The 17,484-nt window shown below is 39.7% G+C and overlaps 1 protein-coding gene across 2 annotated transcripts in view; it reads right to left on the bottom strand.

Annotated features, from left to right (window-relative positions):
- The window catches only part of LOC136856795 (lachesin), a 136,883-nt gene that overhangs the window by 11,038 nt on the left and 108,361 nt on the right, over positions 1 to 17,484 (bottom strand). The window contains exon 6 of one of the 2 annotated variants that reach the window (XM_067134907.2): positions 9,037 to 9,154. In XM_067134907.2, the coding sequence (XP_066991008.2) occupies positions 9,037 to 9,154 (118 nt within the window). Of the gene's footprint in view, positions 1 to 8,723; positions 9,155 to 17,484 lie in introns of those variants that run through there. The other variant, XM_067134905.2, reaches the window with a different exon arrangement.

The following is a 17,484-nucleotide window of genomic DNA, read 5'->3' as shown; positions in this document are numbered from 1 at the left end:
ATTTCGATGAGGAGTTCGAAGATAATATCAAAATATTTATTAATCTTAAGGAGTTATGTTTTTTTACCACGGACTATAACATAAAATCGCTTCTAGAGGGCAGTCGGTTCAAAATAAGTATATACCATAGCGGACTTTTTTGTAGAGGTTTCTATTCTCTACAATTCTTATGCTTACACTTGGGGTCTATCGTTGACGGTTCAGGCAGCGTAAGTCAAGAAAGCAAGTGACCAACCATGGTGGAGCGCTGGCCTTCTTAGCCCAACTTGGCAGGTTCAATGTCGGTCGGTCGCTTGCTTCCTTGGCATATGCCGCGTGAACCGTCAACGATAGGCCCCAAGTGTAAGCGTAGAATTGTAGAGCATAGAAACCTCTACAAAAAGGTCCGTGATGGTATATACCTATTTTGAACCGGTCGCCCTCTAGAAGCGATTTTATGTTATAGTCCGTGGTAAAGAAAAATAACTCCTTAAGATTAAATAAATATTTTGATATTATTCTTGAACTCCTCATCGAAATAACTTGTTGACCTCCTCCACTATTTCATAAGGATTACAATAACTTTGTCAGGACATTATTTGCATGCATGGTTTAGAAGTTATGACCATTTTAGACTGTAGTGGCAATTCGTTCCCTGTTGTCTGCTAGCAAGTCGCCTCTACCTCGCCGCTTGGAGCGCTGTAGTCGCATAGGATGAAAAATATCATCAGAGCTTCGCGACTGTATATATTAGACTGTGCTAAAACTTTCTTCAGCTTATCCCAATTATTTCTGGGGTCGCTGGAGCCATCTAGGCTCATTTTAGATTTCGGCTGGGAGTTGAAGACTGGATGCTCTTCCTGACATCACGTGATTGAGATGAAAATCTTGACCCAGAATCGATTGGGATTCAACCTCAGCCTTCTGGGTGGGAAGCCAACAGCTAAGCCACAGAGCTAATTATGCCCCCCCCCCCCCTTGTAAGTGCACATACAAAGCATTAAAACTAACAGATCAGCAGCTCCTTGCTTACACTTCAACTTCGTTAGTGTCTGCAGAGTCAGGAATCAAACTGTGATAGAACTAGTGATGGACAGGTGGGACACAGTCCACGAGTTTCAACACATCTTGCAGCTTTTTCTTTACTTTTTGTACAGTAGTGTACTTTTTTTTTTTTCATGGTTATCATGGTGTTGCCTCTTTCCGTTAGTTACAGTCTTCAAAATCCATGTTCATTCTTGTATTTAGTTTGATAAGCTATGGACAAGTCTTATGCTGTTCTTGACAGAGTCTCACCATCTTGCTCTGGGCCTATCTCTTGCCCTCTTTAATCGAATCTTAGCCTCCAACACTTGTTTTGGAATCCTTCCCACCTCCATCTTCATAACATGTCCAAACCATCTCAATTTATTCTTCTCTATCGTATCACTCAGTTTTTCTACCCCTATTTCTAACTTCTTCATTTCGTACTGTGTCTCTCCATGTCTTCTCTACATACTCCTCAGGAACTTCATCTCGCTGGCCTGAATTTTACCCTCATCTTTTGCCGTCAATGTCCAAGTCTCTGATGCACATGTTAATATAGGGGTATAGTACATCCTGTAAATTATCTCTTCATTTCATAGGAACTTCTCTGTTCCCAATGAAGTTCCTTACATTCTGGTAGACCCTATTTACCACTTGTGCCCTTCTGCTGATCTCCTTATCCAATCTTGCATTATTTAACTTCCCAAATATTTGAAGTACGCAACAACCTTAAGGTTTTGTCCCCTGATACTAACGATTCCTTTTCCTTCTCTTTTTTCTCGTCACCACCCCTGTTTTGCCCTTCTCCAAACTGATTTTCAAAGCATGTTTCTCAATACTGTAATTTAAAGCAGGATCCGTTTCATCTCCCCCTTTTTATGGATGAAACTTGTTCTTGCTTGTTTGAGACACTCCGTAGAGTGGCCGGTGTGGGAAGAGTGTTTATAAAAGCGTGCATCAAGACTCAATCTGGACCAGGTGATGTGTCAAATTTGATGGCCTTAACAGCACTGACGGTAGGGTTGTATTCTTCATCGAGACTAGCTCTTTCATAGTTTGTAATATGCCTTCACATATGCATATATTCTCATTTGAAAACTGACCACTGAATTTTTCGAAGGTTACATCTGGTTTGGCTTTACACACCAGCTTGTCTCCCTGAATTATGGACCTTACAGCTTTTTTCCGTTGCTTGTAAAAATTGTGTTTCATGTTTTTCATGAAGAACAAATGGGATTTGTCAATTTCTTGCAGTTTTCACCCAAAGTGTTTTCTCTTTGTGGTACAATAAACAGATCATAAGTATCTCCTAAAAACTTGTTGATATGACAGTGAAAACTATTATCAGAATGCTAGGAATGACAGGGTACCGAGGGAAAAGATGTTTGCCATACAGGAGCACTATGGAATTAAAGGTAGATTATTAAAATCAATCAAAGGCATTTATGTTGACAATTGGGCTTCAGTGAGCATTGATGGTAGAATGAGTTCTTGGTTCAGGGTACTTACAGGGGTCAGACAAGGCTGTAATCTTTCACCTTTGCTGTTCGTAGTTTACATGAATCATCTGCTGAAAGGTATAAAATGGCAGGGATTCAGTTAGGTGGAAATGTAATAAGCAGTCTGGCCTATGCTGACGACTTGGTCTTAATGGCAGATTGTGGCGAAAGCCTGCAGTATAATATCTTGGAACTTGAAAATAGGTGCAATGAGTATGGTATGAAAATTAGCCTCTCGAAGACTAAATTGATGTCAGTAGGTAAGAAATTCAACAGAATTGAATGTCAGAAAGACATGTCCTGCCTCCGCTTTGTCCGGCACAAATCTCACATGGAGTGACCAGGATTTGAACCACGGAACCCAGCGGTGAAAGGCCGGCGCGCTGCCGCCTGAGCCACGGAGGCTCCTTGGTTAAGGAGTACAAGATGAAAATAAACAAGTCCAAAACCAAAGTAATGGAGAGCAGTCGAACGAAGGTAGATGATGCAGGAAATATTAGATTAGGAAATAAAGGAAGTAGATGAATATTGTTACTTGGGTAGTAAGATAACTAACGATGGCAGAAGTAAGGAAGACATAAAATGTAGACTAGCACAAGCAAGGAAGAGCTTTCTTAAGAAAAGAATGCTCACATCAAACATTGATATAGGGATTATAAAGATGTTTCTGATGACTCACATCTGGAGCGTGGCACTGTATGGAAGTGAAACATGGACGATAACTATCTCAGAAAGAAAGATAATAGAAGCTTTTGAAATGTGGTGTTACAGAAGGATGCTGAAGGTGAGATGGATAGATCGAATCACAAATGAGGAGATACTGAATCAAATTGGTGAGAGGAGATCGATTTGGCTAAATTTGACAAGAAGAAGAGATAGAACACATCTTAAGACACCCAGGACTTGTTCAGTTGGTTTTTGAAGGAAGTGTAGGCAGTAAGAATGGTAGGGGTAGACCAAGGTATGAATATGGCAAGCAGATTAGGACAGATGTAGGATGCAATAGTTACGTAGAAATGAAAATGTTAGCACAGGATAGGGTGGCATGCAGTGTTGCATCAAACTAGTCTGTGGACTGATGACTCAAACAACAACAAGCAACGCGTTGGAATTTGCCAACTGTTCCAGTGTATAGAGTCTAGATATACGAGAATAAGGGTATATGGATATTGTGTAAATAAAGGTGAGGTGTCGCAGGGATATATAGGCCCTAGATGTGCTACTCACTTCCCTAATGTTTCCTCTTGAAAGGTGATGTGTATGTCCTATCGAGTGCACTCGTGATACTGATAGTTGGTTTCACGAGTTGAACAGCTCTGAAGGTGGGGTGAGGTGCCACATTGACAGGAAGGGTGTTGTTATGATTGGGAAGAGTAAGGAGGAGTGTGAGGGGAGTTGATGAAGTCCTTTTTAATATTTCTGTTTAGATCTTCTTGGTAACAGCTTATAAATTCCTTGAAATAACATATTTGTGTTCTCTGTGATTTCATTTATGTTGTCATTGGAGTTCGTTCTCTGATCCATATGTATGTATATGTCTTACAAGTTATTCTCCTATAGGAGACGAAACATGTATTCTATAAAAGTAATGCATAATTAAATGTATGATATAAAAGGTGTTGGATAGATGAACTGTTTTGCTTGATAATTGGATATTCTGTCAACGTGGATATTGGAGTAAGATGAAATCCATCAATTGTAGAAGAACACAAGCCGTGGAGGTAATGTGATAGTCTGGGGAATGTTTTTATGGCATTTTCTAGGACTATCATTCGTGAGGAAGGCACTCTCCACTGATTTAGCTGTAAGTCCATACTTTCTGATCACATAAACCCAAAGAAGCTGATTTTCTTCTCTCTGGTAGATGGGATCAACCAGCCAGGCAATGTGATGTCACATGGCTAGAAAAGCCTGATCACTGGTTGCATGAGAACAAACCACATTTCCAAATACTTCCATGACCCACTAATTCCCCCAAATATGAATCCAATTGAGCATCTGAGGGATACCCTCTACTGTCATGTTTGGTTTATGGATTCTCCACAAATATCCTGAAGCAGCTGTGGGATGCACTGCAGGCAAAAAGGCTCCAGATTCTTCTGACAACCTACCAGCTCCCTTACAGTCAATCCCAGTCTATTTAGCTGCTGAGCAGAGTGGTTTCTCAAGATGTTAGTCAGTGGTCATGATAATCTGACTTGGCTGTGCGCATGTTATCATTCACTGCTATTATTCAAACAAAACAAGGGCTGAAGGCACACATGGACCTCAAGATTCATTTACAATGCTCAACAAGTTTTGCGTATTCTGATTTAGTGGACTTTTCATTTTGCTATGTGTACATGCATACTACGGGGTGGTCGGAAACAACGTGAACCAGGTACAGTATATGTGCATTTGAGGCTGGCCATACTGAGACATAATTTGAAAAAAAAAAAATTCAATATCTCGCAGAGTCTATTTTATCAGCTGCTGAAGTTAGCCAATCAGTTCGCTTCACGGGCGAATTCAAATGGGTTTTATGAAGTGGTGGTGTTGCAAAATTTGATCATGGCTTAAGATCAGTTTTAGAGAACTAATTAAAAAGAAGACTTCACCAGGGGAGGGATTTGAACAGGGACTTCCGAACTGATAGCATTGCGCCTTAGCAAATACGCTACGGTGACACTGACTGAAACCTAAGGTGTGTTTATGTTTGATGCTGATTTCTCTGCATGGCTCTCGAGGCAGTCCAAGCCACGTGAAGACTTAGCAACATCGCCTTGCAAAGCCCATTTGAATTTGCCCGTGAAGCTATCTCACTGGCTAACTTCAGCAGCTGATAAAATTACATTGTTGTGAGATATGTTTCCAACCACTCTGTAAACATTTCAAAGGGGATAAACAAAGAAAAACAACATGCAGTCATCTATGCAAATGCAACAGAAACACAACAAAAGCACAAAGTTGGTAATATGAGATTGTGAACAGAAAATTATCATTCATTGTATAGTAAATCAATACTGTGTATAGCCATCTTGGGCTCCAAGGCTTGCTTGAACATGACGAGTCATACTCAGCATTAAATAATCCAACTGTTTTGGGGCAGATTATTCCACTCTTGGTTAAAAGCTTCAGTTAGATGATGAATGTTAGCAAGAGGGTTAGGATGGTAGCAGTTGCTCTCTTCAGTTCACATCACGCTTGTTTAACATAACTCATGTCCGACTCGTTGGCTGAATGGTCAGCCTACTGGCCTTCGATCCAGAGGGTCCGGGGTTCGAATTTTAACCTTCACTGATTAATTCCAATGGGCCGGGGGCTGGGTGTTGGTGCTGTCCCAAACATCCCTACAACTCACATATAACACTGCCCTCCACCACAATAACACGCAGTTACCTACACATGGCAGATGCCGCCCACCCTCACTGGAGGGTCTGCCTTACAAGGGCTGCACTCTGCTAGAAATAGCCACATGAAATTTCAAAAAAAATTACTCATGTCCACAGAATATGCTGGTCTTACCATTCACTGTACGCCATGCATCACAAGAAACTGATTGACCACTCTGACTCGATAGGCATGAGCATGTCATTCACTAGTGTAAAGCCCTCACCCACAGTAGCAGCATATCCTGTAACTACAGGTTGGAGAATGTTGTCTCCAAATACCAGACATTTTGCCATGGATAGGAATTAGAGGTGTATGTCAACCATACATAATCCCACCCCCAATCGCGCTTCGGGATGAAGGGCTCATTCCATCTCCCGTCAGATAGTCTCAAGAGTCTAATGCTCCTACTGTATGGGTGCAAGCTTATGGTGACCTCAATCAGAAAACAGCATACACTTCCACTGTTCCTGATGTCACTAGCAATAAGTTTTTGCTCACCTCACACGAGCTGCTGTATAATGTGCTTTAAGAGGAGCTTTAGACACTGGCCTCCTTGATATCTGTCTGTCGTGCAGCAGATTTTGCACTGGTTGATCTGACACATTCACTCTGGCGGGCTTCGAAAGATCCTAGCAGAATGAAGCAGCAGTAGCAGTGGGACTATGACGTGCTGAAAGCAATAAATACTAATCATCTCTGCAAGTTGTTTTGTGTAACGCTCTGTCCATTGTTGGTCAGGAACTGTTTGTGTATCCAGAATTTGGAAAAATTTCAGGAAGACTTCACTGTGGCAACATACGCTTGTCACCATCTATCTTGGAGTAATGACACAATTCAAATGTGGTCAGTATCAGAAATAGGTACTCTTGCAATGTTCACTCCAACACATGCTGTCCATACATCACCGACCTTGCAAAAGAAGTTAAACTGAGTGACACAACAAATGCATCCTATGGGAGAAACTGACCTGGGTTGTGTCCCTTTCTGTCTTAGACTTGGCCTAAAGTGCATATTGGAAACATATTTGAGGTACACTGACATATACAGAGTGAAATCATAAAATGCTTGTGCCCAGTATCGTTGCCTACGAGATACACCAAGGCCGGGAAATACAGCACTCTAAACTTGTCTCGAGATACTTCCGACAAGCGCCGCTAGAGTTCTCTTTACTATTCTGTCTCGCGCGCTCATTGCAACACGTTGGTTTGCGAAAAACTATAAAATTTAATTAAAACTAGTAATTTCAGAGGACACCAAACAGATATAAGATAAAAAATAGACTAAGAGCAATTGTATGACTTATTTTCTAGAACGTAGGCCTTTGTCTCACACTGTGTTAAGACGAAATAAGTAATTCACGAAAACTTCGTGATCAATTAAGACAAATACATATCAGCCGCATTAATGTTCAAATGATCACAATTCATTTAATCTCATAGAATATTATCTATAATGTATGACGTACCGATACATAAGATTAGCTTACCTGAGGTGCAGGAAGTTATCAAAATTTCAGCACTTTGCGGTTCAGGGATTTCCTTCGGAAATTCTTGAACGCATCATCCTGATCGGAAATTTTCGATGAAGTTCAGATATCTTAAAACATGTTTCTGATTTCATTGCCCGTATCCTACTTCTCAATTTAAATATTGTTTCCCTTAACCTGGTATTTGACTTTCTCGTCAATCAATATTTCGATTTAAAAGAGCTACTCGTAGACTTTTTCTTACATAGAAACGAGACTTGTAACCCTTTTTCGTTTGTGACTGGTGTAGAACCATTATTTGTTGAAGATATATCATTATCTGAATCAGAAATTCTACTAAATTTTGATGGTACGTCATTTCTGGGAGCTGGATCCTTCCTGCGCTTGTCACTGTTCTGTTTATGAACAGGGTACACACTAAAAACAGAAGGAACTTTGTTGGGAAGAATTCGCTTGATTGATGTGCTTACACTAAAATCTGACCTTTTTTTTTTTTTTTTTTGCTAGTTGCTTTACGTTGCACAGACACAGATATGTTTTATGACGACGACAGGACTGGAAAGGGCTAGGAGTGGGAAGGAAGCATCCGTGGCCTTAATTAAGGTACAGCCCCAGCCTTTTCCTGGTGTGAAAATGGGAAACCACGGAAAACCATATTCAGGGCTGCCGACAGTGGGATTCGAACCTACTATCTCCCGAATACTGGATACTGGCCGCACTTAAGCGACTGCACCTATCGAGCTCGGTGAATCTGCCGTATTAAAATGCGAGCTACACACTCGATAAGAATTGTTAGGTACCTAAAGACATCCTAGTTTATCACCTTGCCTGGAAATGGCTTGCCTCCACTTCTCTCTTAAACCGCGCTCCGAAGGGAAAATATGAAACGTCACATTTTCTTGCTTTTTAGCAGTATCGGAAGTACACAGTGGTACACAACAGTTCGCCATCTTCTCAACCTCACATACACACACCGACAGAAAAAATACTGACAATAAATTGCACAAAATCAACACAACATCACTATTAGTCCGCACATCACAATGTTAAAAGTCCGCCAAGAACAGAACGGAAACCTGACATCTAGCGGCCAAGCCGTGAACACGATCAGGCCGCTTTTTCAGCGGCAAATTGCTTCCTATTTCCCGGCCTTATGTATCTCGTAGGCAACGCCTGTATTAAGGTTACTTTATAATGCATACTCCATTCTTGGGTTTTCCAGAGACCTTTTAATCTTGGAAACTTCTTGTAAAAGTTTGGAATTGAAAAAGCAAGAATCAAAATTCACTAAAAAGCAAATTTAACACACACCCTATTTTACAAAAGCTTGCTTACAGTAACAATTTATTTACAGCATAATTCTTTCCAGCACTATGAATATGCTTAAGCACAGGAGAAAAGAGACAAAGGCTAAAAGGAACAAAGGTCATGATGCACAAACAAAAGAGAGGGACTTAAATTCTAAAAAAGGCTGGGTATCTTGATTTCAGTCATTTAAGTGACAACATACAAGTTCCTGAGTAGAAAGGTAATGATTATTGCTATTTCTCTACATTAATTACAGTACATTACTGACTCACTGCTACAAATTGAGTATTCTCTACAAACTCTAAAAACCTACACTAAAGGTGAAGGACACAGGTTCAAAGTTTATACAATACTGGTGAAACATACCGATGCATGAAAATGATCAGAGCTGAGATGAGAACAAGAGCCATGCTAGATGTAATCTGGATGGCATCACCATAGCTACCAGTACCGCACGCCGGTGGGCATACAGGGATTATAGTTTCTGCAAATAACCAAGCAATAACAAACATAATGGAACAAAATTTCTATTATCTAACTAATAATAGGCATGCTAAAAACAAAATAAAATCAACATCACAACTGGGCAAAAGGTCTTGACTCTATCATATTTACTTTCTTAATGTATGCCTTCACATAATTTAATAGATTCTTAAACTTGAAATGAAATACAAAATTACTTGCTATCTTTACAGACTTGTATTCTTAAGACGACTGCCTCTAGAACGATATTCCCATGAAAAAGATCACGGTTAGGAGAACTTGGAATCATATACAGTATATCTTGTGTAAGCACCAATGACTTGGAATAAAACTGCTCAGCTCAGGAGATATCTTAAAGCAGATTCTAAGAAAACCTTCCATCAGAAGTCAATACATTGACTGTTTTCTGTATTGTAAAATTGTAGCAAAGAGTACACGTGGAGTGGTTCCATACTAGTTTATTTCCAATACCAGCTATACTTACGTTAATCCACTACATAATTTGTTCAGCTAACCGGAAACAAACAAGGAAACAGAGCAGTGAGTGCAAATTTTCAATATCTGAGTGCAATATGTGGCACTGACATGGCTTACATTATTATGATGTCTAGTAATGTATGCAATTTGGAACTTTAATAGAGGCAACACTACATGAAACAAAACAGAATTAATTATTGTTACTTCTACCACGTGTTAGCCGAAGTCTAACAAACTTCACAGTAAAAGGACTCTCCCTTCCGATGCAACACGCATGCACTGTGGCCAGAAGAAGTCAGTCTTGCTTGAGTTGGCACTCTAAACTGTTGTGTGTTGTGTATTCACCGTGTTAATGAAACATGAATAGTGAAGTTGGCTGAAAATTCAAGTTATGGTGATTCTTGTCTATGATATGCCCGTGGCTGCACAGCAGGGCAATAGTGATGGGACATTAGATTCATTTTACCGAATCGATTCATTTGATTTCGTTCACGTTGCTGAATCGATACAGTGATCCGATTCACGGCACATTAGTCACCGCTCCTACTGCATCTGTGTATTATGTGCTGGTAAGACAGCAGCAACAGCATTCAGTGCTCGCAGCTGCCATCTGGTCTTCATACTATGAACTCCTTTATTAGAAAAAAATGCTAGTCACTCTAATACATCGAAGGTTTCCGGCGATGCAGGGTAGGAAAGGTTAGGATTAGGAAGGTAACAGCCATGGCCTGAATTAAGGTACAGTCCCAGCATTTCCTGGTGTAAAACGGGGAAACTACGGAAAACCACCATCTTAACGGCTGCCGACGGTGGAATTCGAACCCACCATCCCCCGAATGCAAGCGCATAGCTACGCGATACTAACCGCATGACAACTCGCTCAGTCATTTTTAAAAATATGTATTTTTCTATCAGCTGAGGATTTTTTTAAATCGTCATATTTTGTATAGGCTCCCCGAGATGTACAGTAGCCCGCTGGCTTTCTGATTCAACATACTGTTGATTAAGTTATTGGGTGTCTACATATGATTGAAGTCTTGTGCAACGGTGTGACATATGAAATGAGAGAATACTGAGCCGTTCTTTCCAATATAAAACAGGCACTTTTGAGTGGTCATGAGCATGACTCATAGTCATAGGGCAGGCTAGAGTAGAGTTTAATTGTCAAATGTCAACTAAGTTATAATACTAAGATTCATTGAACTAATAAATAGTATAACCTAATAGCCTACCTACTTACTAGCGACTTCAGAATTATGTTTTGACTACCTTTTTAACACTGCAAACAAGTCCATCTATTATTTAAACCTCCCTGTAAGAAGAGGACAGTGAATGCAAATGGGTATTATTTTCAAATGAACTGAGCTCGAGAGCCGATAAGGAGCCGTGTGTATCTTGTGTCTCACTGAGCCGCGCTCGTTCACGATTCTTCCAATGTGCCATGATTCACTGTCTTGCTGCAGCGGAAGCTTGGCTACCCGTCAACGTCCAGTGAGTGCGCCACTCAGCACTGTCTGCTAGGAGTAAGCTGAATCGTGTGCCGTGAACTCGCCGTTCCTGTAAATTGATTCATTCGGACACTTGACTGAATCGATACACTGCTTTGAATCATGCATTCAGTAGCCAACACTACAAGGCAATGTCATGAAGATCTTCATGAGGTATATGGGGAAACTGAGTTATGGTACAGAACAATGACAAAATGGGTTAGAGGTATCAACAAGGAATGCAAACGTGTGGTAGACATGGCTTGAACAGGTCTCCCTAGTGTCAGTGAAGAGGAAGTGCAGGTTGTTGCCACGCTATTAGATACAGATCAACATCAGATGATACACGAGTTAGGTCACGAGACAGGATTACTGCATACGAATGTACTGCGCATTATAAAGAATAGCCTGATATGGCAGAAAATTGCACTGCAGTGGGTTCCTGGTGAATTGAAAAGGTTATGATACAACAATGTTCAAATTCGCTTGGAGTGCTATGTTCGCAATGAGGACATTTTTTAATGCCATCTTATTGTGCTTGATGAGACACGGACCAGATAGTAAGAAAAGCACCAATCTAATAAGTGGTGTCGTTATGGGTCAACAAGCAAAACTAAAGTTCGTCGAACTCCTGCTAATGTGAAAGTTATGGTGATTCTTGTCTATAACTGATGGTGTCATCCAACACATGCTGTACCATTAATGCACAGTATTTCCATAATTTTAGGAAGCACAACCAAAGACCAGTGTTGAGAAGAAAGCAGCAACCTTTTCTGCAGAATCCCTTATCATGTCGCAGGATAATGCACAGACACATCTTGCACACCCTGGAGCTGATTTGCATGGTCACTGGGGTTGGAGAAGTGCTTTTCCGTTCACCATACTCACCGGAATTAATGATTTCATCCCAAAGATGAAGGAACCACTTTATGACATTTGCTTCCAGACTATTCCTGAGATTATGCAAACAGTAGGTTGCTCCATCAGAGACATCAACAGAATAGGTGCTGCAGGGATTATATGACTTCCAGATTGTTGGCAATAAGTTGTAGACTACATTGAAGGACAGTAAATGTTTCACACAGGTATCAATTTTGTCTCAGTAGTAAATAAATAGTTGCTATTATTCCATCTTAGTATCTGGAGACCAAAAGCTGGCAAGTTTCGGTGAGGATGATTATTTGCTCGTTAAAGTAACGTATGGTCAAACTTTCAGGACAACTCCCTCACATGTAAAAGAAGATATGTTATACGTGCATTGTTCCGGAAATTCTTTTTTCTTACATTAAATGTTCAAAATGTCCTCTATTAACATTAATATATGCACCAACCCGCCGTCGCATTGAATCCCAGATGCAGAGTAACCCTGGAGTACAGTATATGGTTTCACAGCCTTCCATAATACGGGCAAGAAGACGTTCTGCATCGTATATTGGGGTTCGATACACAAGAGCTTATAAATGCCTCCACAAATAAAACTCTACAACACGTACTGACTACAGTATTCCTTGATCTGCAACAATCTCATTTTCACCATCAGTCTCCATATCAACTGAAGTATGTTTCCTCAGATCAACCATCATAGAGTAATGTAATCAACTATATCTGCTAAATCTAAGCTCTGCACACTGCATACACAATACATCTTGTATACAGTTCAAGCATACATGCTTATTTGTGAAAAACATTTCATAATTTTCTAGTGCATAGCATGATCAAGGCCTAATTTACCAGTCTTGTGAACATTTATGGACAGGTACAAACTGTGATATTTTATATTTTTGAGATAGCTTGAAGGGTGCTATTATAGTTTTTATTATTATTTATGCATCTATCTGATGATGACCCACCTCAGGGTAAAAAATAGTACTAGTGTTTTAATAATAATGTTATTGGCTTTACATTCCACTAACTGCCAAAATTTAGTCCCACAGGAGTTCTTTTACATGCCAGCAAATCTACCAATACAAGGCTGTCTTATTTGAGCACCTTCAAACACCAACAGATTGAGCCAGGATCAATCCTGCCAAGTAGGGGTCAGAAGGCCAGCGCCTCAATCGTCTGAGTCACTCAACTAGTGTTTTAATATGTAAAATATAAAAATTGAATTTACAGCTTTGTGTATTGATCACGTGGAACATGCCTCCCTTGAATTTAGATAATGAAATTTCACAGTTTTTGAGTTGCCTTTATTCTTGTAAAATGTCAATGAGAAATTTTCCTAGAATATATTTGGCATTGGGTCGCCGTTCTTGATATTGTTGAACAAAATTTGCAAAACTTTCGGCAACTCTGCTGGAATCTTGTTGGGGCCTACTGTTTTTCCATCCTCCACTTCATCAAAAGTTATATCACCAATGTTATCTGAGTTAACTGGAAGAATATTGGTGTTGTATTCCATTAGGACTCATCATTTAACAATTTCTCAAAGCAGTTTCTCCAGCCTTCTTTGATGTCATCAGTCTTGATCATCACTGATGAACTTCGGCACCAGGTGTCTTTCATGTTCAAAAATCACAATAACTTTATTTGCAAATGAGGCGTCTACTTCGGTGGCAAATGGTACACTAAAATACATTATTATCAAGCACTAAATTTGAAATTAACAAGAGAAGAAGGCATTTTCCTAGAATACATTATTATACAATTTACACTACCTACTGCACCTTTGAACTCTAATGTTGTACAGCCTCTTCTGACTGTTTGGAATTTCGTCATACAGAAACTCACATGCCACTAACTTCTTCTTCTTCTTCTTCTTTTTCGTCCTCTTAAGGGGATATTCGTTTTTCCAGTCTGTTCTTCTCTTCTGACAAGCTTGGGTCACATACTGTCCATGCCTGAAATGACTGTTTCTTGTTTTTCACCATGACTGTGTGTAATATTAATGTTGTGATGCATCACTTGTCATCAGAAGAACCCAATGACATCTGCTTCTCCTTCAGTATTTGTCTTATGCACCTAGTCTTTTATCACCTGTATTCATCTTTACTGTAGGTCTCTTCCCCTTTCATGCATTTATCTGACTTTCTGTCAAGATGGCCCCCAAAAGTGTGTTGATGCTCTCCGTCCTGAAAAAGCTGCGAAGCAGAATGGAGTTCATCGGGGCCTGAGAAGAAATGAATGTGAAAGAACTGTGATCAATGAGGAGATAGCCCATGTAATTGAAGATGGCAGTGTATGAAGATGTGAAAATTGCCCTTGTGTGTTTTCATTTGTCATAGTCTTTTTTTTTTTTTTTTTTATTGTCTGTCCTCTTTTCCCATAATGACCTGTCATTGCATTTATCCTATTATGTGTTCCTTTTCTTGACCGTTCCCCTACTCTCACAAGACTTAATTCACAAAATACTTTATTTAAAACTAGCTAATGTACCCGTGCTTCGCTACGGAATTCTACATTGCATACAGAATTCTAGGTTAGGTAGTGTACACGTTGTGAGTAAGATTGCATTAAATTACATAGCTCTTAACGTTACCCTAGAAAAGTGAAGGGGAAGTCACCAAACGTCTTTTCTTATATGAAGACTGTGTTAGGGAATTTTCATTGCAATGGAACTAGAGGAGGAAGAGGAGGAGGAGGAGGATGATAAAAGAATGGCATTCCAAGATTGTATATAAAGGAAGTTGCCTAACACATAAATACAAAGTGGAGAAGAAGAGTGTAACGATTTAAGACAGACATTTGTGGAAGCAGCAATTGAGGTATGTGGAAAAACAAAAGCAAAGGTTAAGTGCAAGGAGATACGGTGGCGGACAGACAAAATGAAAAAGAAAAGGTTACATGTGGAATACAAAAGACTGAAACTACAAGTAAAGAGAAGTATCAAAGAAGAAAAGGAGAAATGTTGGGGAGAGTTTACCAACAAAATTGAGCAAATAGTCGAAGAAATCAGAAACTATTATACGTAGTAATAAAATCAAATAGAATAAATCAAGAAAAAATCAAGGCATTAGAGAGAGAAGATGGATCCATATTACATGACTAAAAGGGTCTTCTGAAGATGTTGGCAAAGTATTTTGAAAAATTTTATAATGAGGATGACTGCTCGGAGGAAGGAGGAGATAAGAAAATGGAAATAATAGATGAGGAAAGAGAAGAGAACCCGATAACATGGTTGGAACTTGAAAGGGCAGTGAAAGCAATGACCAAAGGTAAAGCAAGTGGAAAAGACTAATTCAATGTGGATATGATTAAGGCAGCAGGGAGCATTGGAATACAGTGGCTACACCGAGCCCTCCATGCCATATGGAAGGATGAAAGGATACCTGAAGATTGGCAACAAGGAAGCACTGTACCATTGTTCAAAAAAGGAAATAGGAAGAAATGTGAAAATTATAGTTGTATAACCCTATTATCACATGGGCTAAAAATAATGGAAAAAGTCATAGACAAAAGACTGAGGGATATAATAGAAACACAGTTAGAGGAAGGACAATATGGCTTTAGACCAAATAGATCTACAACAGACTTTATATTTACAGTACGAACTATAATGGAAAAACATCTGGAAAGGAACAAGGAAATCATATTAGTATTTTTGGATTTGGTAAAGCTTAGGATATTAAGAGAAAACGTATGGGAATGCCTACTGAAAAGAAATGTACCAAAATCATTAATTAACAAGATAAAAATGTTGTATTATGAGAGTAAAAGCAGTGTACAGGTGGGCAGTGGTGAGTCTGAAACATTTTATACAAAAAAAGGTCTCAAGCAAGGAAGTGCACTGACACCATTATTCTTTATTATATTCTTCTTTTCTAGCCTATTTCAGTCCACTGCTGGATATAGGCCTCTTCCATATGCTTCCATCGTCTTCGGACTTGAGCCACTTGGAACCAGCGTGTTCCAGCCAACAGCTTTATGTCATTGAGCCATCTCTTCTGGGGTCTTCCAATGCCTCTCGTGTTCCCATGGTCTCCAGTGAACAATCCTAGAGGTCCACCTGTTGTAGTCTTGTAGAGCTATGTGTCCTACCCATTGCCATTTTAGTCTTGGTACTCTCTCCAGGATGTCTATTACATTCGTTCTTCTCCTGATGTCCTCTGAATGGATCTTATCCCTAAGGCTGATCCCTAGCATCTGTCGTGCCATGGCTCGTTGTGTTCGCTGAAGCTTGCGAGCACTTTCCTTCGACAGAGTCATCGTTTCCAGACCGTAAGTAGTGACTGGCAGCACGCACGTATTATAAACCTTGGTCTTCAGGTTAACTGGAACATCCTTGTTGGTCAGGGTGAATCTTAGTTTTCGGAATGTTATCCAACTCGTACCTATTCTGCAAGGAATTTCCGCAGGTTGTCTTTTTGAAGTTTTATCTTGTGTCCAAGATAGATGTACTCATCGGCAGCTTCTATATATTGGTTTCCCATTTTAATTGGTTGCCTGTCTGGGCTTAGTATTTTCGTTTTATTAATGTTCATTTCCAAACCAATCTAAGCAGAGGCAGTTTTTAATTTTTGGATCATGCTTTCTAGCTCATCTAGATTTTCACTTATGAGCACAATGTCATCGGCAAAACGCGGGTGGTTCAAATATAACCCGTTGATTTTTATTCCTTTATTATCCCAATGAAGGGTTTTGAATACATCTTCCAAGGCAAGGGCAAACATCTTTGGAGAGATTGTGTCACCTTGTCGAACTCCTTTGCCAACTGGGATTTTATTGGTGATGAGGTCTTCGTCCACTCTGACTACCATTGTTGCTTGATCATAAATGTTTTCCAGGGGCTTTATATATCTTGAGTTTATCATGGCATTTTGAAGTGCCTTCATGATTGCCCAAATCTCCACTGAGTCAAAAGCTTTTTTATAATCAATGAAGGCCAGATGAATATTGATGTTGTACTCAGTGGTTTTTTCAAGAAGACGACGAACAGTCTGGATGTGTTCAACAGTCGAAATCCTGCTTGCTCGGCAGGTTGATAAAAATCCAGTTCTCTTGTGAGGAGTTTGGGTACAATTTTAGTCAGGAGCTTGTAAAGGTGTGATAAACTCACAGGACGATAGTTCTCTAAATTTTCCTCATCAGCTATTATTATATTGATGGATGAAATTATAAAACGTGTAAAACAGATTATCAGTAGTGATGAAGTGAATGCTTTGGTATTTGCAGATGATGTGGTGATTTGGGGAAAGGGAGAAAAGAAAGTACAATGGAGACTGGTTGTTTGGAAGGAAAATCTGAAGGAGTTTGGAATGGTAATTAGCAAAAAGAAAACTGTAGTCATGCACTGTGGAAAAGAGAAAAAGAGAAGCCAAGTGAACATAGACGGAGAACGGTTAGAAAATGTAGAACAGTTTACACATCTAGGTAGCATTATTAATGGAAGTAATGAAATCAACTCTGAAATTTATGACAGACTAAGTAA

Source organism: Anabrus simplex, chromosome 1 (assembly GCF_040414725.1).
Source record: "Anabrus simplex isolate iqAnaSimp1 chromosome 1, ASM4041472v1, whole genome shotgun sequence".
Lineage (NCBI taxonomy): Eukaryota > Metazoa > Arthropoda > Insecta > Orthoptera > Tettigoniidae > Anabrus > Anabrus simplex.
This window is presented reverse-complemented; position numbering and strand designations above follow the sequence as displayed.